The sequence below is a fragment of the Macaca thibetana genome, chromosome 5, assembly GCF_024542745.1.
Source record: "Macaca thibetana thibetana isolate TM-01 chromosome 5, ASM2454274v1, whole genome shotgun sequence".
NCBI lineage: Eukaryota > Metazoa > Chordata > Mammalia > Primates > Cercopithecidae > Macaca > Macaca thibetana.
This window is the reverse complement of record NC_065582.1, coordinates 5,561,039-5,584,269: the sequence shown is the minus strand read 5'-3', so window position 1 is coordinate 5,584,269 and position 23,231 is coordinate 5,561,039. Positions and strand designations below refer to the sequence as shown.

General features: G+C 46.7%; 1 protein-coding gene and 1 non-coding gene across 4 annotated transcripts in view; one reads left to right on the top strand and one right to left on the bottom strand.

Annotated features, from left to right (window-relative positions):
- The window catches only part of IRF2 (interferon regulatory factor 2), an 86,267-nt gene that overhangs the window by 36,512 nt on the left and 26,524 nt on the right, over positions 1-23,231 (bottom strand). For all 3 annotated transcript variants that reach the window (XM_050792358.1, XM_050792357.1, XM_050792356.1), the window contains one exon: positions 4,290-4,382. In XM_050792358.1, the coding sequence (XP_050648315.1) occupies positions 4,290-4,376 (87 nt within the window). In that variant the 5' untranslated portion in view covers positions 4,377-4,382. Of the gene's footprint in view, positions 1-4,289; positions 4,383-23,231 lie in introns of those variants that run through there.
- LOC126955851 (small nucleolar RNA SNORD79) lies at positions 7,235-7,318 on the top strand. The gene has a single exon (XR_007726138.1). It is a non-coding gene; the product is annotated as a small nucleolar RNA SNORD79 (small nucleolar RNA).

Sequence of the window (23,231 nt, the reverse complement as noted above, 5' to 3'; positions counted from 1 at the left end):
ACCAGATGCAGCCCCTTAACCTTGGACTTCTCAGCCTCCATAACTGTAAGAAATAAATTCCTTTTCTTTACAAACTATCCAGAGTCAGGTATTCTGTTATAAGCAACAGGGAACAGACTAAGACAATAGGGGATGGAAACAAATGTAAGGCGTTAACGAACCAACTCTTTCTCTCGTACTAAAAATGGAGTAGGTTGAACGGACTTTCTGAGAGCCATGTGACAACTGCCAACCCAGTGTCCATAAATCTGATTATCTTAACAGAACAAAAATACCACCAACGTTGCTCCCCTTCAAGACCACGACATTCATCTGCGTATTCCCAGAACAATTTTGACAGAGGGCCTCCCACTTACCAGGCACTAGGCCTGGCCCTGAGCACGCAGACACGATAAAGACGGCCAAGGCACCAGTGCATGGGGCTTCCAGCCTGGAGCACTTCACGGTAAACACGAACACATCCTGAATGCCGACTGAAGCAGAAGTGAGTCCCACAGCCCCAGGGACAGTGTTTTCTAACAGTCACAACAGTCTTCAGTGGCAAAAGGTATCTTGGAATGATCTCAAACCACTCAAAATATAAACAAGGATTTCCAGGCAGAAAGCTTGTGAATGGGAGGGAAGAACATTAGGCTCTCCGTTAAGTATTTATATGGACGGATGAATGCCAACAAGCCTAAGTTAGCGGAAACCTATAAAAAGACGCCCTGTGGGAGTGTAGGTATGGAGAGAAGAGATCCTGACCCCAGCCGAGGTCTGCAGTGACAGTGATGGCAGTGCCCATGTGCACGAGCAGCACACGTGCCCACTCTGGCTAGGCCTCAGCAGGATGCAGCTTGACAGGGCCTCGGGGCCACAGTGCAGGCCTTGGCCTCTGTGCCAGGGCGGTGCTGAGAGGCGGCACGGGCCGGCAGCCACGGGCACGCTCTTCTTCATCAGCCTGGCTCACGTCCAGCTCTAGCAGAGGAGCCCAGTGAGATGACAGAGGTCTCCTTTCCTTCCCTGCCTCGGGAAGAGAACTCTCGAGCCAAGAGTCAGATGAGCGACGCTCCGCAGGGAAGGGCTGCCTGAAAGGAGCCAAGTGTTCATTTGCACAAAGAGAAATCCATTTGCCTTCTGGTCCTGTACCAGAAAAACACGGACAAAATAGATGGAAGAGAAGGCATCTCAACCGAGAGTCCCAGTAAGGAGGTGACCCTTAGAGGGTGCATCAATCTCCTAAGACTGTCGTGAAAAATTACACAAAATGGGTGGCTTACAGCAGCAACAATGTATTCCATCACAGTCCTGAAGGCCAGAAGTCCAAAATCAAGGTGTCTGCAGGGCTCACTCCTTTTATTTATTTATTTATTTATTTTTGAGATGGAGTCTTGCTCTGTTGCCCAGGTTGGAGTGCAGTGGCACAATCTCAGCTCACTGCAACCTCAACCGCCTGGTTTCAAGCGATTCTCTTGCCTCAGCCTCCCAAGTAGCTGGGATTATACGCACCCCCCACCACACCCAGCTAATTTTTGTGTTTGTAGAGATGGAGTTTCACCATGTTGGTCAGGCTGGTCTCAAACTCCTGACCTCAGGTGATCTGCCCACCTCGGCCTTCCAAAGTGCTGGGATTACAGGCGTGAGCCACCGTGCCCAGCCAGGGCTCACTCCTTTCAGAGGCTCTGGGAAGATTCCTTCCTCGCCTCTTTTGGATTCCTTCGGCTGTGGCTGCCTATTTCTAGTCTCTGCCTCAGTCCTCACGCCCCTCTCCTCTGTGTGTGCCTTCTCCTCTTCCGTGTGTTATAAAGGCACTCCTCATTGGAGTTAGGGCCCACCCAGAAAATCCAGGATGATCTCATGTCAAGGTCTTTCACCATATCTGCAAAAACCCTTTTTCCAAATGAGGTGACATCCACAGGTTCTGGGGGTGAGGATGTGGACATATCTTCTCGGGGAGCCACAGTTCCATCCACTACCGCACCAAGAAGGGAATAATGGTTAGTCTAAACCAATCACAGAGGTCAACACACCAGGCACCTGTGCAACACGATTGGTGTGAGACACTGTCTGTTCTCCACTGCATCAAGCCAACCAAAACTGGTGCAGGTATTTTTAAAAAAGGAAAAGCAAAAACAGACAACTTACTTCTCTTTAGAACACAGGAGCATAGGCTTTCCTCTTCCACTCCACATCAAACAGTGATGCTACCTGTTCCTCAAGACAGAATCCTACCTAACCTCTCTGTGCCTCGGTTTCCTTGTCTGTAAAATGGAAAATATTAACTGTACCTACCCCATGGTGGCAGAAGGTGAGTTAATGCATGTACCTTGCTTAGAAGGGTGCCTGGCACACAGTAAGTGCTGAGTACTCGTCAGCTTTCATTCAGTGTCATTTGCTACCCTGGCTCCCCAGCTCCCCTTTACTCTGGTCCCCGCTTCCTTATACCTCCATGGCACCCCTGCTAACTGAGCTGACCGAGGAGCACCTCCATTTCTTGTTTCTTTGGAAGAAGCTGATTACATATGTAAATCTAAAACACTATAGATAGAGCAACTCTAGAAAAATACATTGTTTGCATTAAGACCTTGAGATATGTGACAGGTCACAGGGAATAAGCATATGGTTTCTTCATTTCTATTTACTTAGTGCCCCACCTTGTTTCAGAAAGGCTCAAACAGAGCTATTCAACACAGTAACATTAAATTCAAAATAAGGCTGGGCACTGTGGCTCATGCCTGTAATCCCAGCACTTTGGAAGGCCAAGGCAGGCAGATCACTTGAGTCCTGGAGTTCCAGACCAGTCTGGGCAACATAGTGAAACCCCATCTCTACAAAAAAAATTCAAAAATTATCCAGGAGTGCACCTGTGGTCCCAGCTACTTGGGAGACAAAGGTGGGAGGACTGCTTGAGCCCGGAGGCAGAGGTTACAGTGAGCTGAGATCGTGCCACTGCACTCCAGCCTAGGCGACAGAGGGAGACCTTGTTTAAAGAAAAAAAAAAAAAATCTAAATAAGTGGATAAAAGGAAAAGGACAAAAAGAAATAAGATTTAAAAGATATCTGAAAAGACCCAATAAGGCCAGGAATGATATTAGTTAAAAAAAATTATACTGCAATATCCTGTTCCCTTGTTGGAAGCAAGCTACAAACTGCAATCTGGCTCTAAGCTCTTGCACCTGATACAAAGATAAAGCCTGGCCAGCTAAATTATTCATTGTGTCCTTAAGATTAAAAAAGAAAAGGGGAGGGAGTGGAGAAGAGGAAAAAGGCATTTACTCAGAAGTGTCCCTGGTAGGAGAGGAACTTCTCTCCTGGGCCTCCTTAAAGAAGGCATGATATATATTTAGTTGTTTTTCTAGATTATATAGTTCTAGAAGTTTTTCATTTTTACCTACATTATCTCTTTCTGATTCACCCCTAATAGCTAGGATCAATTAAATTCAGAGTGTTTAGGTTAGCAAAGTAAGGGAGGGTTTGTGCATGGAAGGGGCAGGTTGTAAAGGACTGGCTGCTTTTTCAGGAAAGGTGGGCACACAGATGGGCTTCATTACAGAGGTAAAAAGAAGGTTTTTTCTTAAAGACAAAAACAAGCTTTCTTTAAATAGAGAACATTGAAAAGGAAATGCTCCATTCCTAATATAAAACCCTGGAGTTCCCATGTCCTCTAGTCCTAAAAGGCCAGGAGAAGCAAAAAAAAGGAATTTGGAGAAGGAAGAGGGTAAGAATCCTCAAAGAACAACACAGCAAGGAGCTTTCCATAGGCAGTCAGCCAAGACAGCAAAGGTGAGCAGACACTGGAGACTCCAGGCTGAGGCTATAGTCGGAGAGGATACAAATCCTTTTGCGACCGGGTTCAGTGGCTCATGCCTGTAATCCCCACACTTTGGGAGGCTGAAGTGGGAGGATCACTTCAGCCCAGGAGTTCAAGACCATCCTGGGCAACATGGTGAGACCTCAGCTCTACAAAAAAAAAATACAAAAATTAGCCAGGTGTGGTGGCGTTTACCTGTAGTTCCAGCTACTCTGGAGGCTGAGGTGGGAGGATGACTCGAACCCAAGAGGTCGAGGCTGCAGTGAGTCGCAATCGCACCACTGCACTCCAGCGTGGGCAATATAGTGAGACCCTGTCTCTAAAAGAAAAAAAGCCTTTGAGATGATAACTTGATGTTTTATGATCATTTTGCATTGGCTGTTTTTTGTCATGAATGAGCCTAAGATTTTGAACACAAACAATTTTACTTTCGGCAGTCTGCTTGGGCGTGCTTCAGCCAGGACCTCTCTCACACATACACCCATCCTGATCCACTCACCTTGTTAAGCCACTTGAGCCCTGGGATCGTGTTGGAGTTTATCTGCTCCTCCAGCCACGGGCGCATGCGCATCCTTTCCACCGGCATGGTGCCCTTGCGGGAGAGAAACACAGCGTCAGGCGTTGGTGCCACTCAATGTGGTGTCCGCGCTGCAGAGTTCTACACCCCGCCTGACCCTTTCCTTCTCTCCTTTCCTGGGGTGGGGACTGGCGAACTGGGGGGTTGGTGTACTCAGGGGCTGTGTCCTAGAGCCACCTGTGCAAGCCCAGCCCTCGTGCTGGCCAGGAGGCTATCTGGGGACACAGGGCGGTCCAGGCCTGCCCTCCACTGGGAAGGTCCTATGGACATTGGAGACGAGGACCGGCACTCCTCCCCGGGACTTTGCCTCGAGGGGGGCTTTATCCCCACTACCCTGGCCGTATTTTGAGGCTTCAGTTGCTCGGAGGCCCCAATGCCTTTGGGGATTATCCTTCCAAGAGCCAGGGGTGGGCAGAGCAAAGCAGTTGTGGGAAAGCACTGACAGTCAAGCCATTCCTTTTGAGAATCTGGGTTATACAAACGCTTTCAACCCCCAATATTAACATTTAAAGCTCGAAAGGAATCAGTTAATTTGGCTTTCCCAAAGTTTTCCACCAATTACCCATCCCTCCCAACTTTATTTCCAGAGCCCCCGGCACCCTGCACAGGTATCTCCTTTGGTTTTGCTTTTACCCGAGTGCAATCTCTCACCCAAGTGTCTTTCTTCAATGCCAGCCTCCCCTCTGACCTGACATCACCCCCTTTCCTTTAACTTACTTTCCCTTTGAAAATCATTCTCCTAGTCTGACCGCCATTCCTCCGCCAGCCCACACAACGCCCCCGCTGCTTCCAGATGCCTTTCTAAGATAGACTTCCCCTTGTCCATCGGAATAGATCCAGAGGGGAATCACTAACAAAGTACCTTCCACACTGCCCCCCACCCATCTTCACCCTATCTATGCCTGCATTTACTTCTAATCTGGGGTCCAAAAGTGAAGACGGTTCCGGTGCAAGCCTCCATTCTATAGGACCTCACGGACAGTGTGACACTGTAATCCTCTTCTCAATCCTGATGCGTCCCTTCTTTTTGGTTCATTTCCTCCAAAACTGAGCTCTGAAAATTCTATTCATTGGCATTTGGGCTGATGTCTCAATAACTCTCCTTTCCAGCTTGCCATGAACTTCCTCTCTCCTCTATTCCCTGTGCCCTGAACATGCCAGAGTTACAAGCATCCTTCCATGACCCCCCCGGCCTCACCCCGGGCCTGCAGGAGTCCACAGCCTTTTCCTTGTACGCCTCCCGCAGTCGGTCCCACTGAATACTGCAGACACCTCCTGCTCCGTGCTCATCCCATGCCCTCTGCTCTTCATTCCCTGGCCTTGCAGGTCCTTATCCGCCCTCTAAGACCCAGCCTCCTCCTCCACAGGGGCTTCCGAGACCACTCCTGCCTAAAGCAGTCCCTCTGCCTCCAGCTCCTACGATACTCACTAATCCTACACTGCTCCTCTGAAAAATCAAACATTGCTTTAGGGCAGTTGTTTGAAGTGAAGTCTTTCATCTTATCCCTTGCTTTACCTATATACTTCTCAGCTGTGTACACTCCACTCTCTTTTCCTAACCAAATTTAAGTTCTACATAGCAAGAACATCACCTTCTTTTGTTCTGGAGGCTGGGTCTCACTCTGTCACCCAGATGGGAGTGCAGTGGCATGATCACGGCTCACTGCAGCCTCAACCTCCTGGGTTCAAGCGATTTTCCCACCTCAGCCTCCCGAGCAGCTGGGACCACAGGTGTGAGCCACCACGCCCAGCTAATTATTTTTAAATTTTTGTAGAGATGGGGTCTCAACTCCTGGGCTCAAGCAATTCTCCCACCTTGGCCTCCCAAAGTGCTGAGATTACAGACATGAGCTCCCATGCTCCGCCTTCTTCTAGGTCTTTTACTAGTCCTACAAAGCCCAAATGTTGCCACAGGAAACACTCACTACAAGGCTCAGGCCAGCTCTGAAGATCGCTATGACAGCCTAGGTGGGGTGCCGTCAGAGGCTGGCCTCATCCACTCATATGGAGGCTCCAGCCACCAATCTTTGAGACACAAACAGGAACCTTAGAGACACTTCACGAGGACACGGAATGGCCGCAAGGAGTTGCAGATACTGCTGCTCTTGGTCTCATTCATTCATTTGTTCCATTCATTCATTTGTTCCATTCATTCATTTGTTCACCCACTCATTCAAAGATCCTGTATTGAGAATGATGCTCCAGGAACGGGGAAAGATGACATTCCCTACCGTCTAGGCACTCCCGATCTAACAGGACACTGGAAAGAAGGGAGGTACCATGCTCCACGAAGACTCCTGGCTACAAGATGATAAAGAGTTTCAGAAAAGTCTGGGGAGTGCTGGGGAAAGCTGTGCACAGACGAGTGCACTGGCGACCCCTCAGAGGCTTACCCTGCAAGAGCTCTGCCCGCCAGGGTGGTGACCACCAGCCCAGCCTGATCCTCCCTCTGGAAAAGACCTCAAGACACAGATTGGAAACCACTAAATCCAGAGCAGTCAAGAAAGTAGAGGGAAGAGCGAGGGAAGAGTAGTTACAGGATAGGGGTAGGTACAGTGGTCACGAGTGGAGAGCAACAGATGCCAGTTCTCCTGGCAGCCTGATGTGCAGAAGCGCTGTGTGTGGTCCCTGGCACTGCAGCTGAGCCTGAGCCTAGCAATATGGAAACATGAGCGGAGTGTGGAAGTGGCCCTGCTTCCAGCTAGTACTCAGAATAATATCACATTTCCTCCATTATCTTTCTCACAAATAACCCAGTTGGGCAGGGGGCGGGGGGTGGGGGGGGGAGTCCCATCTGAAATAGTTCAAAAAGCCATATGGTATGGTTCCTCTCAGGTGCCCCCACCAGCCCACGGTGGTTCCTGTTCTCATGTTAGTGATCGCTTTCAAAGTTCACACAGACGAGAATCTCTCTGAAAGACAATGAAGATCAGTTTGAAACGGAAACAGTAGTTGAAAAGTCAATTGTCAGGTAAAGCAAAGCACCAAGACAAAAAACCCAACTTTCTGTCTTTAAAACTAAAGCCTGTGTGTGAAGACACATTCGATCCACGCCGTTCGCAGATTCTGTATCTGTGAATTTGCCTACTCACTAAAACATCTCCGCAACCCCCAAATCAATACTTGGTGCGTTTGTGGTCACTTGCGGACGTGTGCTGAATTCAAGTCATCTGACGCACGTGTTCCCAGCTGAAGCTGGACAAGGCCACACTCTGCCTTCCTGCTCCTGCTCTCCTATGGCAAACAAGTGTCCTTTTCACAGGCTACGGAGTGCGACATTTTTGCATCTTTGTGCTTTTTGTTGGTGACTTTGTTGTTTCAAATGGCCCCCAGGCATTGTGCTGAAATGCCTTCCCAGGTTCCTAAGAACCAGAAGGCTATGATGTGCTTTACAGGGAAAATATGTATATTAGATAAGCTTTCTCAGGCATGCATTAATAGTGCTGTGAGTTCAGTGCTAATCAATCAACAGTAAATATTACAGAGGGTATCTTCAAACAGAAACACGTAAGACAAGGTTATATACAATGATCAGCTGACAAAATATTGTGACCAGTAGCTCGCAGGAACCGAATGTCCTCATAAGAAGAGGGAAGTGTGGACACGGACACACAGAAGAATGACGCGTGAAGACACGGACACCGGGAGGATGGGCACATGAAGCCAAAGGCAGAGACTGCAGTGAGGCTGCTGCAGCCCGCCATGCCTGGAAGCTGGAACGGGCAAGGAAGGATTCTCCTGAGAGCCGTGAGGCAGAGCAGGGCCCTACTGATGCCTCGATCTGAGACTTCCGGCCTCCAGAATTGTGATGGAATACATTTCTGTTGTGTGAAAACCATCTGTTATGGCAGCCCTGAGCAACTAACACAGAAGGGAGAGCTGCAAAGGCCCCGAGGCAAGGTGGCCCCTGTGAACGGCAGTCAGTGACAGGGAGGGCCCAGAGACCCAGCTCACCCAGAAGACCATGCCTAGGATTTTGGTCATGACCATGACCTAAGACTAAAGAGGAAACCGAAGGATTTTAGCAAAAGAATGATAGGGTCAGTTTGGCCAATAGTAAAGGGAAGAGCTGACTGTCAAATCCAGACCAGCGCTTCACCAACTTGAATGCACACAGGAATCCCAAGTCAGTGGATTCCAGGCAACCCCTGTGGTCTGCATCTCTGACAAGCCCCTAGGTCCTTGGGTCACACTCTGAAAGCAAAGCTCCAGAGTCCCCTTATTTTCCATGCTTAATGGCCTGGATCTCCCATGCTCCTGCCGTGTGGTCATTTTGGCTATTCTGATAGACTCCTCCGCTGGTCGGCTTGCCGGGCTTGTCATCCACCGGCTGGGTCCGCTCCTCACTTGCGCAGTGTGCCTGTCTAGTAAGGATGCAGCTCTGCCAAACCTCAAGCTTATTGGAAAAGTTCATAATCTTAAATCAGGACTGTTATTAATTATAAGTAACTTTTAGAAAAGGCAAAAAATCAAACAAGTATTTTATCAGAGTAAAAAAAAAAAAAACTTAAAAAGGTCTATACTTATTTCAGGTTTTGTTTGTGTTTGTTTGTTGGTAGGACATCTCCAATGAGACGCAATGAAAAGCTCACCCAGTCACATGGAGGCCCTTCTCCTTTGTGACTTGATTTTTTTCTCCCCTGACTCATCTCCCACCCTAGGAAGGCAGTGCATTACCAGTGCGCTTGGCATGCGAGAGGTTATAAAGGTTGCCATTTGACATAGGTTTCTCTAGACTAGCAGAGGGTGAGCATACATCTTTACTTCTGTGAAAAACAGCAAAGGCAGAATCTACCTCAAGCCTAGCACCAGAAACGGATCATTTAGTTGGACACTAAAAATAGATTAATTATGCTTCCAGAGATTAAAAGACTGAGATGACAGGCACAGAGGGTCAGGGGACTGAGGACTGGAAAGCAAGATGCTTACTCGGTAGGTATCATCCAGCTTCCATTACTGAAAGTCAGGGTGACGTGCTGGTCTTTCTGTAAGGCAAGCCTCCCACAGGCACTAACAGCCAGGCCATGTGAACCTCGAACCGAGTTAGAGCAGGCAGGTAACTCAGTGGAGATGACACAGAGCGGCTATGTTTGTCTAAGAACAAAATGCACAGAAGTCAGGACAGTTGTGCCACGGCCCTGACTCTGCCATTGCTGGTGTGTGTCCTTGGGCTAATCACTCCATCTTTCTGTCCACACTTTGATCATCTAGAAAAATGGGACGTTTTAAACAGATGATTCCTGGGGTTATCCATGATACGATGAATCATAATTTGATATTTTTTTTTTGTAAGCTTCTCTTCTTGTACATCAGGTTGTTTTTAGAAGAAAAATGCTAAAATTTTATGGTCCTACAAACCTAATATATGAGCAACCTGTACTTCAAAGTAGGTAAAAGAGTTGAAGCATCTACCCTGGAGCCTGACGAAAGGCAATCTATAAAATCACCTTTGAGATTTGAGGTTGGGACTGGTTTCAAAACCGTGGCATCTGGCCATAAGTCAATTCAGCCCACGGTGGGTACTGAGAATATCACTGGTGCCAAGCCTGCTATATAAGGCATGCAAGCTATTCGTTGTGATTCGTAAGTCACGACTGATCCTCCATGAAGTTGACAGTACTATGGCCATGATTAGTGCTATCAACAATGAAGTTGAATTTTCACCCAAATAACTGAATTTTGGTTCTTGGAATAGTAAGAGCAACGGTGACCACTTATAGAGCACTTAACTATGTGCTAGGCATTAAAACTAGGGTTTTCTTGCTAGGTATGGTGGGATACTCCTGTCGTTTCAGCTACTTGGGAGTCTGAGGTGGGACAGTCACTTGAACCCAGGAGTTCAAGGCTGCAGTGAGCCATGATCACACCACCGCATTCCAGCCTGGGTGGCAGAAAGAGCCCCTTTCTAAAAATAAAAAACCTAGGCTTTTCTACAAGTTTTGTCATTTAACCCTTACAACCCTAGGACGTAGGGACTTTATTATCCTTTCCCACCTGCTAGTAAGTAGAGAGCCAAGACTCTCATTTAAATTCAGGCCTGTCTAACGTGAAAAGCTCAGGCTTATCCACTCTAACCTCTGCCTTCATCTTACTTTAGAAAGCACTGAGTTATGATGACCTCTTAATTGTTCTACTTACTGAGACTTCCCAAACTCCTCTCTGTCTTGCATACCACTGACAGTCATCTTCCTAAAATACCATTTAATCATGTTAATTCTCTGTTCCAGAGACTTCTAAATGTGCCTGCTGGACTTAAGGTAATAAATTCCTTAGCTGAGACGGGGGTGGTGCTTCTGGTAATGGTGCAATAGGTAATTCAGACCTGACTCTCAGGCTGACTAGCTAAGAAACATGGACAAAATATATTTTTAAAATCCATTTACATGCATCAGAGAGCTAACAAGGTAGTTAAAAATTAGGGGGGCAAAATCTGGGAGAAAAAGAACCCCAGGACGGTGAACCTGACATTCAGGGCTGCTGTAATCCTAGTGCGGGGACAGCTGCTCATTTCTGAAGAGGAGGCTGCGGGGCTTTGAAACTGAGCAGAGCGTCTGACACACTCAGGTGACTAAGGAGACAAAAATCGAAGACAGGACCCAGCTAGGAAAAGGGGTTCCTGGAAACACCCCCACAAGCTTTGTAAGTAATACAACTAAGTAGAAATAAACTAATATCAAAGGCTGAAACCCAGTTTTGAATCATCTCAATCCCTGATCAAATGAAAATGACCTGGAACTACCAAAAGCAAATATAAATCAAATCTTGAGGAACATAACATTATCCGAGGATTCATATTATCTCTGGAGCTTTTCTTTTTCTTTTTTTTTTCTTTTTCTTTTTTTTTTTTTTGAGACAGAGTCTCACTCTGTCGCCAGGCTGGAGTACAGTGGCTCGATCTCAGCTCACTGAAACCTCTGCCTCCCGGGTTCAAGCTATTCTCCTGCCTCAGCCTCCAGAGTAGCTGGGACTACAGGTGCCCACCACCATATCCAGCTAATTTTTGTATTTTTAGTAGAGACAGGGTTTCATCATGTCGGCCAGGATGATCTCAATCTCTTGACCTCGTGATCTGCCCACTTTGGCCTCCCAAAGTGCTGGGATTACAGGCGTGAGCCACCGTGCCCGGCCATGGAACGCCTTTTCTTGGTACCCAGTCACCCAGTGGATCAGCAAAAATTCATTAAACACACATTGTCACAAGGAACTGTGCTGAGTGCTGTGGGGGATTCAAAGATGGGTGAGATATGATCACTACCCTCAAGGAACAAATAAGTTAAGGATATGAGAGATAAATCACATAAAGCTAACTAATAATCCTATAATTATAATAATCAAAGACTACGCAATAAAGATCAGAAGGTAGTGTATTATTAATTGCCAGCTAAGTTAGCTAGTTCATAAGGAATACATAAATCATTGTTAAATGGGCTTGTAAGAGAAAGCTTTATGGTAAGGGAAAGCTTTATGGCAAAGGAAGACCTTAATGGATGGGGAGGTGCTGTCTAGGCAGGGAGAAGGTGGCAGGCAAGCCAGGGGAGGTAAAAGGTTGGTATCGGCGGCCAAAGCAGGACTGAAGATGTGTTTGCTGATGTGAGCAGAGCAACTGTCTTATGAACCAACATGTGTGTCTTCTATATAAGAGTCACTGGTGTGTGAGAAGCAAGCGCTGGGTATTTCACATCAATCATTTTTAACTCTCATAACAGCTCTAACCAGTTAAATACTAGTATCCCCATTTTATTTTTTCATTTTATTTTTGAGACAGGGTCTCACTCTGTCACCCACACGAGAGTGTAGTGGTGCAATCCTGGCTCGCTGCAGTCTCGACTTCCTGGGCTCAAGAGATCCTCTCACCTCAGTCTCTCAAGTACCCAGGACTACAGGTGCAGGCACCATGCCCAGCTAATTTTTTGTTTTTGTGTTTGTGTTTTGAGACGGAGTCTCGCTCTGTCACCCAGGCTAGAGTATAGTGGTGCAATCTCGGCTCACTGCAACCTCTGCCTCTCGGGTTCAAGCAATTCTCCTGCCTCAGCCTCCTGAGTAGCTGAGATTACAGGCACCCACCACCACATCCGGCTGATGTTTTTGTATTTTTAGTCGAGACGGGTTTTCACCATGTTGGTGAGGCTGGTTTTGAACTCCTGACCTGATGATCCACCTGCCTTGGCCTCCCAAAGTCCTGGGATTAAAGGTGTGAGCCACTGTGCCTGGCCTAATTTTTAAAATATTTTTGTAGAAACAGGGGTTTCACTACCTATGTTGCCTCAGGTGGTTCGAACTCCTGGCCTCAAGCGATCCTCCTACTTCAACCTCCCAAAGTGCTAAGGTTAAAGGCATAAGCCACCATGCCCAGCCTATTATCCTCATTTTAGAGATGAGGAAAAGCATAACCAAAAAGGCAGCCCCCACAAAAAAGAAGAAGTCAGAAAGAAAAGAAAATGTCCAAGACACCCACGCCTCTAGATTAGGAGCCAGGATTTGAACCTCAGGAGGGTCTCGGACGCCCAGCTAGAGTCTGAGCTTGTTTACGCAGGCGGCTAACAGCTTCTGAGTGCATGACTTGGGAAAAACCATGCTTAGTTTCATGAGCCATCCAGCACTCTATACAGAGCCAAATGGAGGGAAGGAGGGGAGCTAGAAACTACTGCTCCAGGTCAGGACAATGGCTATGGAAATGTACAAAAAAAAAAAAAAAACAACACGCGATGACGCGCGTATAGGAATCTAACAGCAGTGTTTAGTAGTAATTTTTCCTGGGCACACAACAGTCTTTTCCCAAATGCAAGTTCTTCTTGCAAGTCTCTCACAATGACTTCTGTGTGCTTCTTCAGCAAAAGTAAGAATTTCCATGAAAGTTATGTAAATTGAGAGAAAGCTGGAGTTAGAAATTGAACATCATCATCGTCATCCCCATCACTAATACCATTCCAGCCCTTACTAGGAGCCTGACCCTCAGCCCAAATGCCTTTCATGCATTATTTCATTTAATCTTCCAACAAGCTACATAAGGCAGAGTAGCTACTCTCCATTCTACAGATGAGGAAATGAAGCTACTTACAAAGCTCCACTTACAGCCATTAAGTGGTAAAGCAAACATTCAAATCTAGATCCGTCTGACTTCAAAGAATATGCCAGAAACCTCTAGACCAGTGCTTTGCAAGTCTCTGTTAACAACCCATCAGAGGGTCATGGGATCGTTTATTGCATTAAGATCAGCACTTTTAATTTAATTTTAATCTACAATATGATAGAATGGAAAATGAGGGAGCACCCCAAACAAAGTGAAGTAAGCATTGTTCTACAAAACGTTTGCTTCCATTTAATGTCACATCACATTATATTACACTGGTCCTGGGGTCAAAGGGGTATAAAAACATTGAAGTAGGCTGGACTGCCTCCCGAGGGTGTGTGTGCAGGTGTGTGTAAGCACGTGGATGGTGCAGACAGGGAGGGGACGCTGTGGGAAGTAGAATGCAGGAAAACAGGATATGTGAAAACAAGGAGAAGCAGACCCTAAGAGCTGTACTGAGTGCTAAGAGGTAGAAATAAAACGGACAAGAACTTCATGGCATGAAAATAGCATGTTCAGAGCAAAGATAATAGGACCTGTATATTAGAGAGGTGGCCTGAGACCTTCCTATGTGGCCATGCTTAATCCTGCTCTGCCTGTGACTTTCAAATCACTCTCCAGACTCTGATGGAACCCTGAAGGCTGAAGTCAGCCATTGCCAGTCCTGAAATCAGAAAGACGTTTAACGTTTAGATGGAGGGCCAGATACGGTAAAAAGCATGCCTCTCAGTGTACATATGATCTGCACCAACGCAAAACTGATTTTTATAAGTTTTGTTGAACTTTAGAAAGTCATAGATTCATTTAAGAATGGGAGTCTCCAGCCAGTCTTCCTCAGAAGGTTTTAAGCAATTCAACCACGAATTCTCCTCCTCTGTAGATTTCTCAGGATGAATGATGGGGCAGGACTGCTCTCCAAATACATCATAACCCACCTTTATTCTTTTCTGTTCTGGTCATACCACTAGCCCAAAACTGTCTTGCAATGCTATCACCTTAAAACTTAAAAAAAAAAAAAAAAAAAAAAAAGGCAGGGGGGAAAAATAAGTCCCTGACCCCACTCTAATGAAATAAGAACCAGATTTTTTTTATTGTCCTAGAGTAATTTTGATAAGCAATTCACTGTTATTTAGTATCCATTAACCCAATGGACTTCCAGATTCCAGATGTTTAATAAACATCTCCAGCTGAGTCATGGGAAAACAGGAGGCCAGTGGTGAATAGATTTCATCATTAATGAAATATAAATGAATATGAAATTAAAAGTCTAAAATGCTTTTAAATACCACAAAACTAGTTTTCCAGGCTGAAAATCATCCAGATCATAGTTTTACATATTTGCCATTCTATGCACAAGTTTCCTATTAGGTGCGTTTTCTATATCCTTTTGGAAGCTATTCCCATAGCTACTTTCTAAAATTTACCTTGTCTCTGACCACAAACTCCTCTGGTACCTGAAATGTGGGCTGCATCACAACCCCAATCGAGCCAACTGACTTGGGGCCCCTATGTGTGTGTGCACAAAAGTCACCTGCCTATCACTGGCTCTTGGATCTGCAGACGACCCAGTGGTCACTCTAGAGAACAGTTCTCAATGCAGACTAACAAGAACAGCAGATCTTCATCCAGAGATCAAGCCTTGAAAATACATGCAATGTGTTACGTTCACCCAGATGTGTGCTCTTCTGAGAAAGGCCCCCACAAACTCTCAAAAGGCAGTTCCCTAGGCAGATATAAGAAACACAGTGCAAGAACACGAATGGGAAAGCAGCCAGACCTCTCTGCTGACACTCTCGACTTTCCCTGGCTCAGCAGCCACTTCCCTGGCCCCCCCCACCCATTGCCATGTCAGCCACCAAGGGGTGCAGTCTCCATCCACTGGACCATCCCTGTTACCCATGGCCTTCTTCCATGCTCCCACTGCAGCCTGTTCAGGGGCTGCTCCACTCTGCCCCGAGCTGCTGCAGCATCCCTGTCCTGGCCACCCTCCCTGCAATCCCCTTCCCCATTCCACACAGTGGAGGCCTATACTTACTCAGACTATGTAGGCCCATATATTAACACGGGCAGCAACGTTAACATGGATTCCAGCTACGGAGGCCTCCTGCCCTGCTCCCTAGAATGCCCATGCCCTGGCCCCATTCTGCTTCCCACACAGTGGCCTGACACTTTCCCACCACAAACGGGCCTCACGCCTCCGTCTTGTTTGCTCACACTGCAAACATTTGTGATAGGCTGGAGCACCTTAAAACAGATGGACGGTTGATCGCCTCATCTGAGCTCTCAGAGTCTCTGCAGATCTTCCCGCTTTCCTCTCCTCAGGTGCTGTTCCCGTTTTCCACAGGTGCAATTTCAGATCCCTCCCTGCCGCCAGCTTCACAGAGAAAAGAGATCTGCGAGGCTCTCCTTTCTGAATGTCTGCCTCCCCTCCCTCTTTACACGCATCGGGGTGTGACCTTTTTCCCTTTCTTAGACTATAACGCGTGGGAGTGCCACTCCGCAAGAGAAGATGCGGAATGTTTGAGGAGAGATACTGAGAGTGGTTTGGGGACTACTGAGTTGGAGATCTTTGGGATTCCCAAGAAGAGGTGGTGGCTGCGCTATTAGCTGTGCGAGGCTGGAGCTCAGGAGAAAGGCCCAGCTTGGAAACGTCCAGCCATACCTTGAAAGATTGTTCAAACGTCATCTTTTCCACATCACCTGGCCTGGCCAGCACAAGACACATATATGCCCCTTGCCCTTGAAGTCAGAAAACTCACTGCCTCTAACAGTGAGTTAGCACGCATCTCACACTGCCCTAAAGTCACCGGTTCATTGTTATGTGCTTTAATCCACTGAGACCAACGCTCCTTAGGCCTAAACAGGCCTTGTACTCTGCACCCAGCAAACACCCAGTGAGTGTAGACCAGCACTCTCCAGTAGACGTTTTGCAACAATTGGCTTGTTACCTATCAGGGCAGTCAACAAGGTGGCTCCTGAATGCCTGAAACGTGGCTAGCATGATGAGGAAAGCTTTGTCATCAAAGATGGAAACATAGTTTCCAGGCCAGTTCCAATCTTTCCAAATCATAGGGAGTGGTCAGGTGTCCGGTGGAAAGAAAATACCTGCTGGGGACACCCCCGTAGAGCGCCTGACACTGAAACTGCTTTGTTTTGAGAAAAGCTTCGTTTTAAAAAGCCTGATGCACACTCTGCAAACTTCATCACCTTTGGAACACAACCTGTTGGTAAGCAAGGGAGCGTCTGTGTGAGTAACTGCCTGATCCAGGTCTAGACCTGCAAACCCTTGGAAATGATACCAGCTGGCCAGAAGGGAGTGTCCCACTTGCCAGGATATTGTCAATAACCTCCACCATGAGGGTACTAGCAATAGCTAAGTATTAAGCGCTTAACAGTGTTAGGCACGTTCTAAGCACGTTAAGAGGATAAGCTCACCTGATTCACAGCGTCCCAAGAACGTGGGTACCACTGTGGTCCCCATTTTATAGACGAAGAAACTGAGGCACATAAGGTTAAGTAACTTCCCAAGGTCACAGAGCTACTGAATGGCAGAACTTGTATTTGAACTGGAGTCCTAGGCCCTTACTTAGCCTTTGGATATGAGGCTCGCACAGGCAGGCCAAACCAGGGTTCACATCAAGAGGCAGAGAGGGCCCCATACCTCCGTCTGACCTGGCATCTGCACTGGGAGCCTGTGTGGAAGGGGACACAGCCAGGGCCGCAAGATCCCCACAGCCTGGCAAGCACCGTTCCAGCCCCTGAGCTGGCCCTGGTGCACAGGAAGCAGTTTCCCAGCCTCCTTTATGCAACCCCTTCTAAAGTCACACTTCCTTCCCCGTTCAATACTTCCCTGGCGAGTTGGCATCAACAACACATGCTGCGTTTCCTGTGGCCAACCCGGGCTTTCCTCTTGTAGTCCGGACCAGGAAAACACTCCCATACTCCAGAATAAAGACACTCGCCCTCTCGCCACCCCTTCCCCTCCACGCTGTCTTTAAGAAAACAAGAGAGAACTGCTTTTTCCTAGCTTTGCATCACCTGGGTGTATTCTCCAGTTGTTTCATGTTAGTTGCTGCGTCTGCCATAAAGCAGGGTCACCTGGGTGCTTACAGGGTCTTTTGAAGGCAGAAGGGGAGGAAAGTGTGCCCTGCCCAGCCCATAACTGATTAACTTGAAGAACTATTTCAGAAGCACAAGTAAGTCCCACAGAAGGCAAACACTCCACTATCTTAATGTTAATGTCACATGGGCATTTATTTAAGGTACTGAAAACCACTGAAGTACTAATAAGCATCTTCAGTATTTGTCAGTTTCCACGTCCTGCCATTTCAGCGCATATGAAGAGCAAACACTTCGTTATGGGGCCATTTTGCTTCCCACTCTAAAAATGACCTCATTTTTAGTATCAAGACCTCTAAGAAGTACAAAACCCCTGTGCCCCAAAACTCCTTTCTCCAACCTACTTAAATCTCTCAGCCCTGTTTGTTTTTTACCACTTGATACCAAGTACTTCTCTCTTGGTCTTCAGAAGATAACTTTGTGTGTGTGTGTGTGTTGGTGGGGAGGAGGTTGTGTTGTTTTGTTTTGTTTAAGATGGAGTCTGGCTCTGTCGCCCAGGCTGGAGTGCAGGGGCGTGATCTCGGCTCACTGCAACCTCCGCCTCCCAGGTTTAAGCGATTCTCTTGCCTTAGCCTCCTGAGTAGCTGGGATTACAGGCATGCACAACCACCATGCCCGGCTAAGTTTTGCATTTTTAGTAGAGATGGGGTTTCACCATGTTGGCCAGGCTGGTCTCGAACTCCTGACCTCAGGTGATCCACCCACCTCAGCCTCTCAAAGTGCTGGGATTACAGGTTGTTTTTGTTTTTGCTTTTAAATTCAGGGGGTACATGAGCAGGTTTGTTATATGGGTGTATTGCATGATACTGGCCAGGGTTTTGGCTCCTAATGATCCTGCTGTCCAAGTAGTGAACATAGTACCCAACAAGTAGTTTTTCAACCCTTGCCCCACTTCTACTTCCTCTCTCTCCCCTTCTGGAATCCTCAGTTTCTTGTTCCCATCTTCATGTCCATGTGTACTCAGTGTTTAGCTCCTTCTTATAAGTGAGAACATGTGCTAGTATTTGGTTTTCTGATTCTGTGTTAATTCATTTAAGATAATGGCCTCCAGCTCCATGCTTGTTATTGTGAATGATTTCATTCTTTTTATGGCTGCGTAGTATTCCATAGTGTATATATACCATATTTTCTTTTTCCAGTCCACTGCTGATGAGGACCTAGGTTAAGCCCGTATCTTTGCTATTGTGAACAATGTTGCAATTAACATAAAAGTACAGGTATCTTTTGCTAGAATGATTTCTTTTCCTTTGGGTATATACCCAGGAATGGAATTGCTGGGTTGAATGGCAGTTCTATTTTTAGTTCTTTGAGAAATCCAGGAGACAGTTTTAAATCTACCCATCCCAGAAAGCTTTCCGTAGCCAGTGTAGACTCGTCTATGACCACAACTCCTGCTGAGATGACAGCCCTAGGAAATGGTTTGTTGCAGCTGCCATCCTACTCCATGATGAATAAGGATAGGCCTGTGAAGGGCCTAATCACTCACTGGGAAGTTGCATGTTGCCAAATTAATGATCAATCATGTCTGACCCTTAGCTCATTAATTTGGCAACATGCAACTTCCCAATGAGTTGATTAGGCCCTTCACAGGCCTATCCTTATTCATCATGGAGTAGGATGGCAGCTGCAATGCAGGATGCAGGATGGCACCCGAGGTCTGACAGCCACATGACTTCAGGACAGCACAGCCACCTAAGGGCAGGGCAGAGAACAGGGAAGACCTCAGCGGCTCCTGCATCCATGACAAGTGGGCAGGAGCCAGCCTTGGCTAGTGACGCTTTTTTATCACTATACTGTACATGAGATAAGGTCCCTATCCTTATCTCATGTACAGTGTAGTGATAAAAATGAGACCTTAAATGAGAAATCAACAAGCCATTGCCCTAAAGCTTCAGAAATCCCCTAGTATTGGTCACCGTCTCCACATCTGTAGAAGCCATTCAGGTCTCCATCTGGCAACTATAGCCACTTCCCAGGGAACTGCTTCAGGAACCAAATGCAGAAGGTAACAGAACCCAAGACCCTTATGCCTCAGTTTTCTCCTCTGTAAAACGGGATAACTTCCACACAGTTTGTGGTAAGGATTAAATAAGATGTGTGACGTGCCTAGCCTGGTACCTGATCCATCAATAGTCAATATTTAACAAATAATAGTTTCTGCAGACACAAATTTATAGTCAATGATGCTCAAAGAGCATTATTTATAATAGCAAGACTAACCCAAATACCAGACAGTAGGAAGATGTGGAAAGAAAATGTAATAGAGTCAAATAATGGAGTATGGGGGCTACAGCAGATCCCGTTATCTCAATAAAGGGATGATTTATGTCCTGGGCAGGAAAAGGTGGGATGTTACATTCCATCATGCTACTTGCAACAGTGCACAATTTAAAACTTACGAATTGTTTATTTCTGGAATTTCCCATTTAATATTTTCAGACCTCAGTTGACCATGAATAACTGTAACCACTAAAAGCAAAACCACAGATAAGGGAGAACTACCCTCTAGAATATTTAATTTGTGCAGGAATGCACAGAACATCATGTGAAAAAAAGTAGGGAAGCAGGTGGTTTTAACCATCAGGGCAATCAAGGACTACGCACAAACTTCCAGGCCCTCCACACCACGGTGGTTTCCCCACGGCTGAGTCCACGTGCTGATACACTGCTCTCTTCCCCCACAGCACCAATGACAGTCAGAGTTCCCCGTTCACTCACACTTACAGAACTCAGAGCCTGCACCGGGCTGACAACATGCACCAAGAGACAGCTGTTTGACCTGGAACTGGGCCTTTGGGGGTCGGGAGTCGGGGGTGTGCCCCAACGCCAGGATGGCACAGAACAGAAGGTGAACATGTCTCCTGAACAGCCCAATGTCATCACACTAAGTGCCATCCTGTGCTCACTCTTAAGTCCTGAGTTTTCTAAGACTGTCCTGATGTCAGCAGGGTGCCCTAATTTTAGATGAGAAAATAAGAACAATAGGCCAGCACAGTATTTCACGCCTATAATCCCAGTACTTCGGAATGCCGAGGCAGGTGGATCACGTGACCTCAAGAGGTCGACACCAGTTTGGCCAACATGGTGAAAGCCCGTCTCTACTAAAATATATATAAATTAGCCAGGCATGGTGGTGCGTGCCTGTAATCTCAGCTACTTGAGAGGCTGAGTCAGGAGAATCACTTGAACCCTGGAGGCAGAGGTTACAGTGAGCTGAGATCATGCCACTGTACTCCAGCCTGGGCAACAGAGCAAGACTCCATCACAAAAAAAAAAGAAGACGAAGAAGAACAATATAGTAATAGAGAACATTCTTCTCAAAACAACTGAGTTTCCTTCTACCCTTCCTTCCTCCACCCTTCCTTTATGAATGATTTACTCCAAAAGTCCATTCGATGCAACACAGCAAAGATATACTGGGTTGAACAGTGGCCCCCCCAACATTCGTGTCCACCTGGAGCCTGTGAGTGTGACCTTTTCTGCATATGGAGTCTGTGCAGATGTAATCAAATTAAATGAGGTCATATCAGATTAGAATGGGCCCTAAATCCAATATGACTGGCGTCCTTATAAGAAGAGGGAAACTTGGACACAGACACACATAGTAGAAAGGAGAATGTTTAATGAAGACAGAGGCAGGCATTAGAGTGACTCCTCCATAAGCCAAAGAAGGCCAAGGATTGCTAGCAGCCACCAGAAGCTGGGAGAGAGGCTTGGGGCAGGTGCCCGCTCAGGGTCCCCAATAGGAACCAGCCTTGTCCATACCTTAATTGCCAACTTTTGGCCTTCAAAACTGTGAGGGAATAAATTTCGGTTGTTTCATGCTTCCCAGTTTGTGGTTATTTGTTATGGCAGCCACAGGAAACTAACAGACACTAGGGGTGGAGGGGCAGGTGCAGCCAGGGTAGGTATTGGCAGAAAGAGGGCACCTGTTAGGGTGGCTGGGGCAGCAGCCACCCAGCACACAGAATATGAAAGCCCATGTGGGCAGTGAGGATAGACATAGGAGGGAGACCACAGCCCTGTGCAGGGGCTGGGAGCCAGAGCAGGGAGGTGAGGAGGGCATCATCACTGTGGTGGGGCAGCAGTGGGGACACAAGACCACATACACACAGGCAACTGAGTAAATTATATTATATACCAGGGTAATGGAAGCCAGACTTTTGACTACTGGAGAAGGAAGCTACAAATACAGAAAGAAAGAAAACTATAATAACCCAGGCTGTGGCACTAGAAGAGGAGGACTTCATTGGAATTTGTGCTTTTTCATTTATCTCAATAAACACAGAAATAAATACAGAGGTAAAAAAAAGCATGCATAGGAGGCAGGCGGATCACGAGGTCAGGAGATTGAGACCTTCCTGGCTAACATGGTGAAACCGCATCTCTACTAAAAATACAAAAAAAAATTAGCCAGGCGTGGTGGCACGCGCCTGTAGTCCCAGCTACTGAGGAGGCTGAGGCAGGGAGAATTGCTTGAACCCGGGAGGTGGAGCTTGCAGAAAGCCAAGATCGTGCCATTGCACTCCAGCCTGGGCAACAGAGCAAGACTCCGTCTCAAAAAAAAAAAAAAAAAAAGCATGCATATGTGTAAGTATGTATGTAACTAATACACATATTCTTTAATCTTGCCACTAAAAGGGCCTGGGAACAGCAAGACCCCAACAGCAACAAGCACAGGCAGTGTCCAAATCTTGGTTTCCAAACACCATCCTCCACCAAAAGGAATCAAGGGTCCTTGGAGAAACGGCTGACTCCAGAGCTGGGGCAGGGAAAGCAAAAGATAAGACCGGGCCAGAAAACAAGGAAGGGCTCAAAAGATAATAGCAACATAAGGAAAAGAGACACAGAAGCCAACCTGATGGGGCTCCCACTGGCCACACCTAAGAAAATCTGAGCACCTAAACACATGACTGAAATGTATTTGTCATTGAACAAAATTGGAATCTATGAATAAATACAGGGGGATGAGAAAGTTTCCCATAAAGTAGAATGCAAACGAATAAACACAGGAAGAATGATGGACTTAGAAGGTCGACATTTGGTAGCTATCAAAGTATACTCAGCCAAGAAATACCAGTGGATGCTAACCAGTGGGTAAAAGGTTGGTGAAAAATGGGATACTTACATAGCCTCAAAAATACGTCCCACAAAATATTTTTTACGACAAAAGGAAAAAGACTAACTTTATCATGGAGAAGCCTGACTGATGGCTCCTTAATTAAAAGATCAAATGAACGTTACCAATTAAGGGACAAATCAAAGGCATGTGTCACCTATAAGGATGCAAGAAGATGAAAGCCTCACCGCCGTGATATTCTTGTAAGAAATGCATAACCTGAAACGTCAGCAGGCCCAAACGGATAGACATTCTCTAAGATAATTGCCTTATCATTGTCAAAAGTGTCAAGTTCATGGAAGTCAAGGAATAATGAAGGAGGCAGGGCACCAAAATTCAACCCCTAGCCCTGCATCAGATTCTCCTGCTACAAGGGACGTGACTGAGACATTCCAACAGGAACGGGGTCTGCAGGTGGGGGGTGACTCACGCAGTGGTGCTGGTTTCCTGATTCTGATGGCCATGCCTGGTTCTCAGTGGAGAGTGTCTTTGTCACAGCAAAGATACATTGAAGTACTCGGGAGTGATGGGGTATCAGTACTGGCAAGTTACTCTC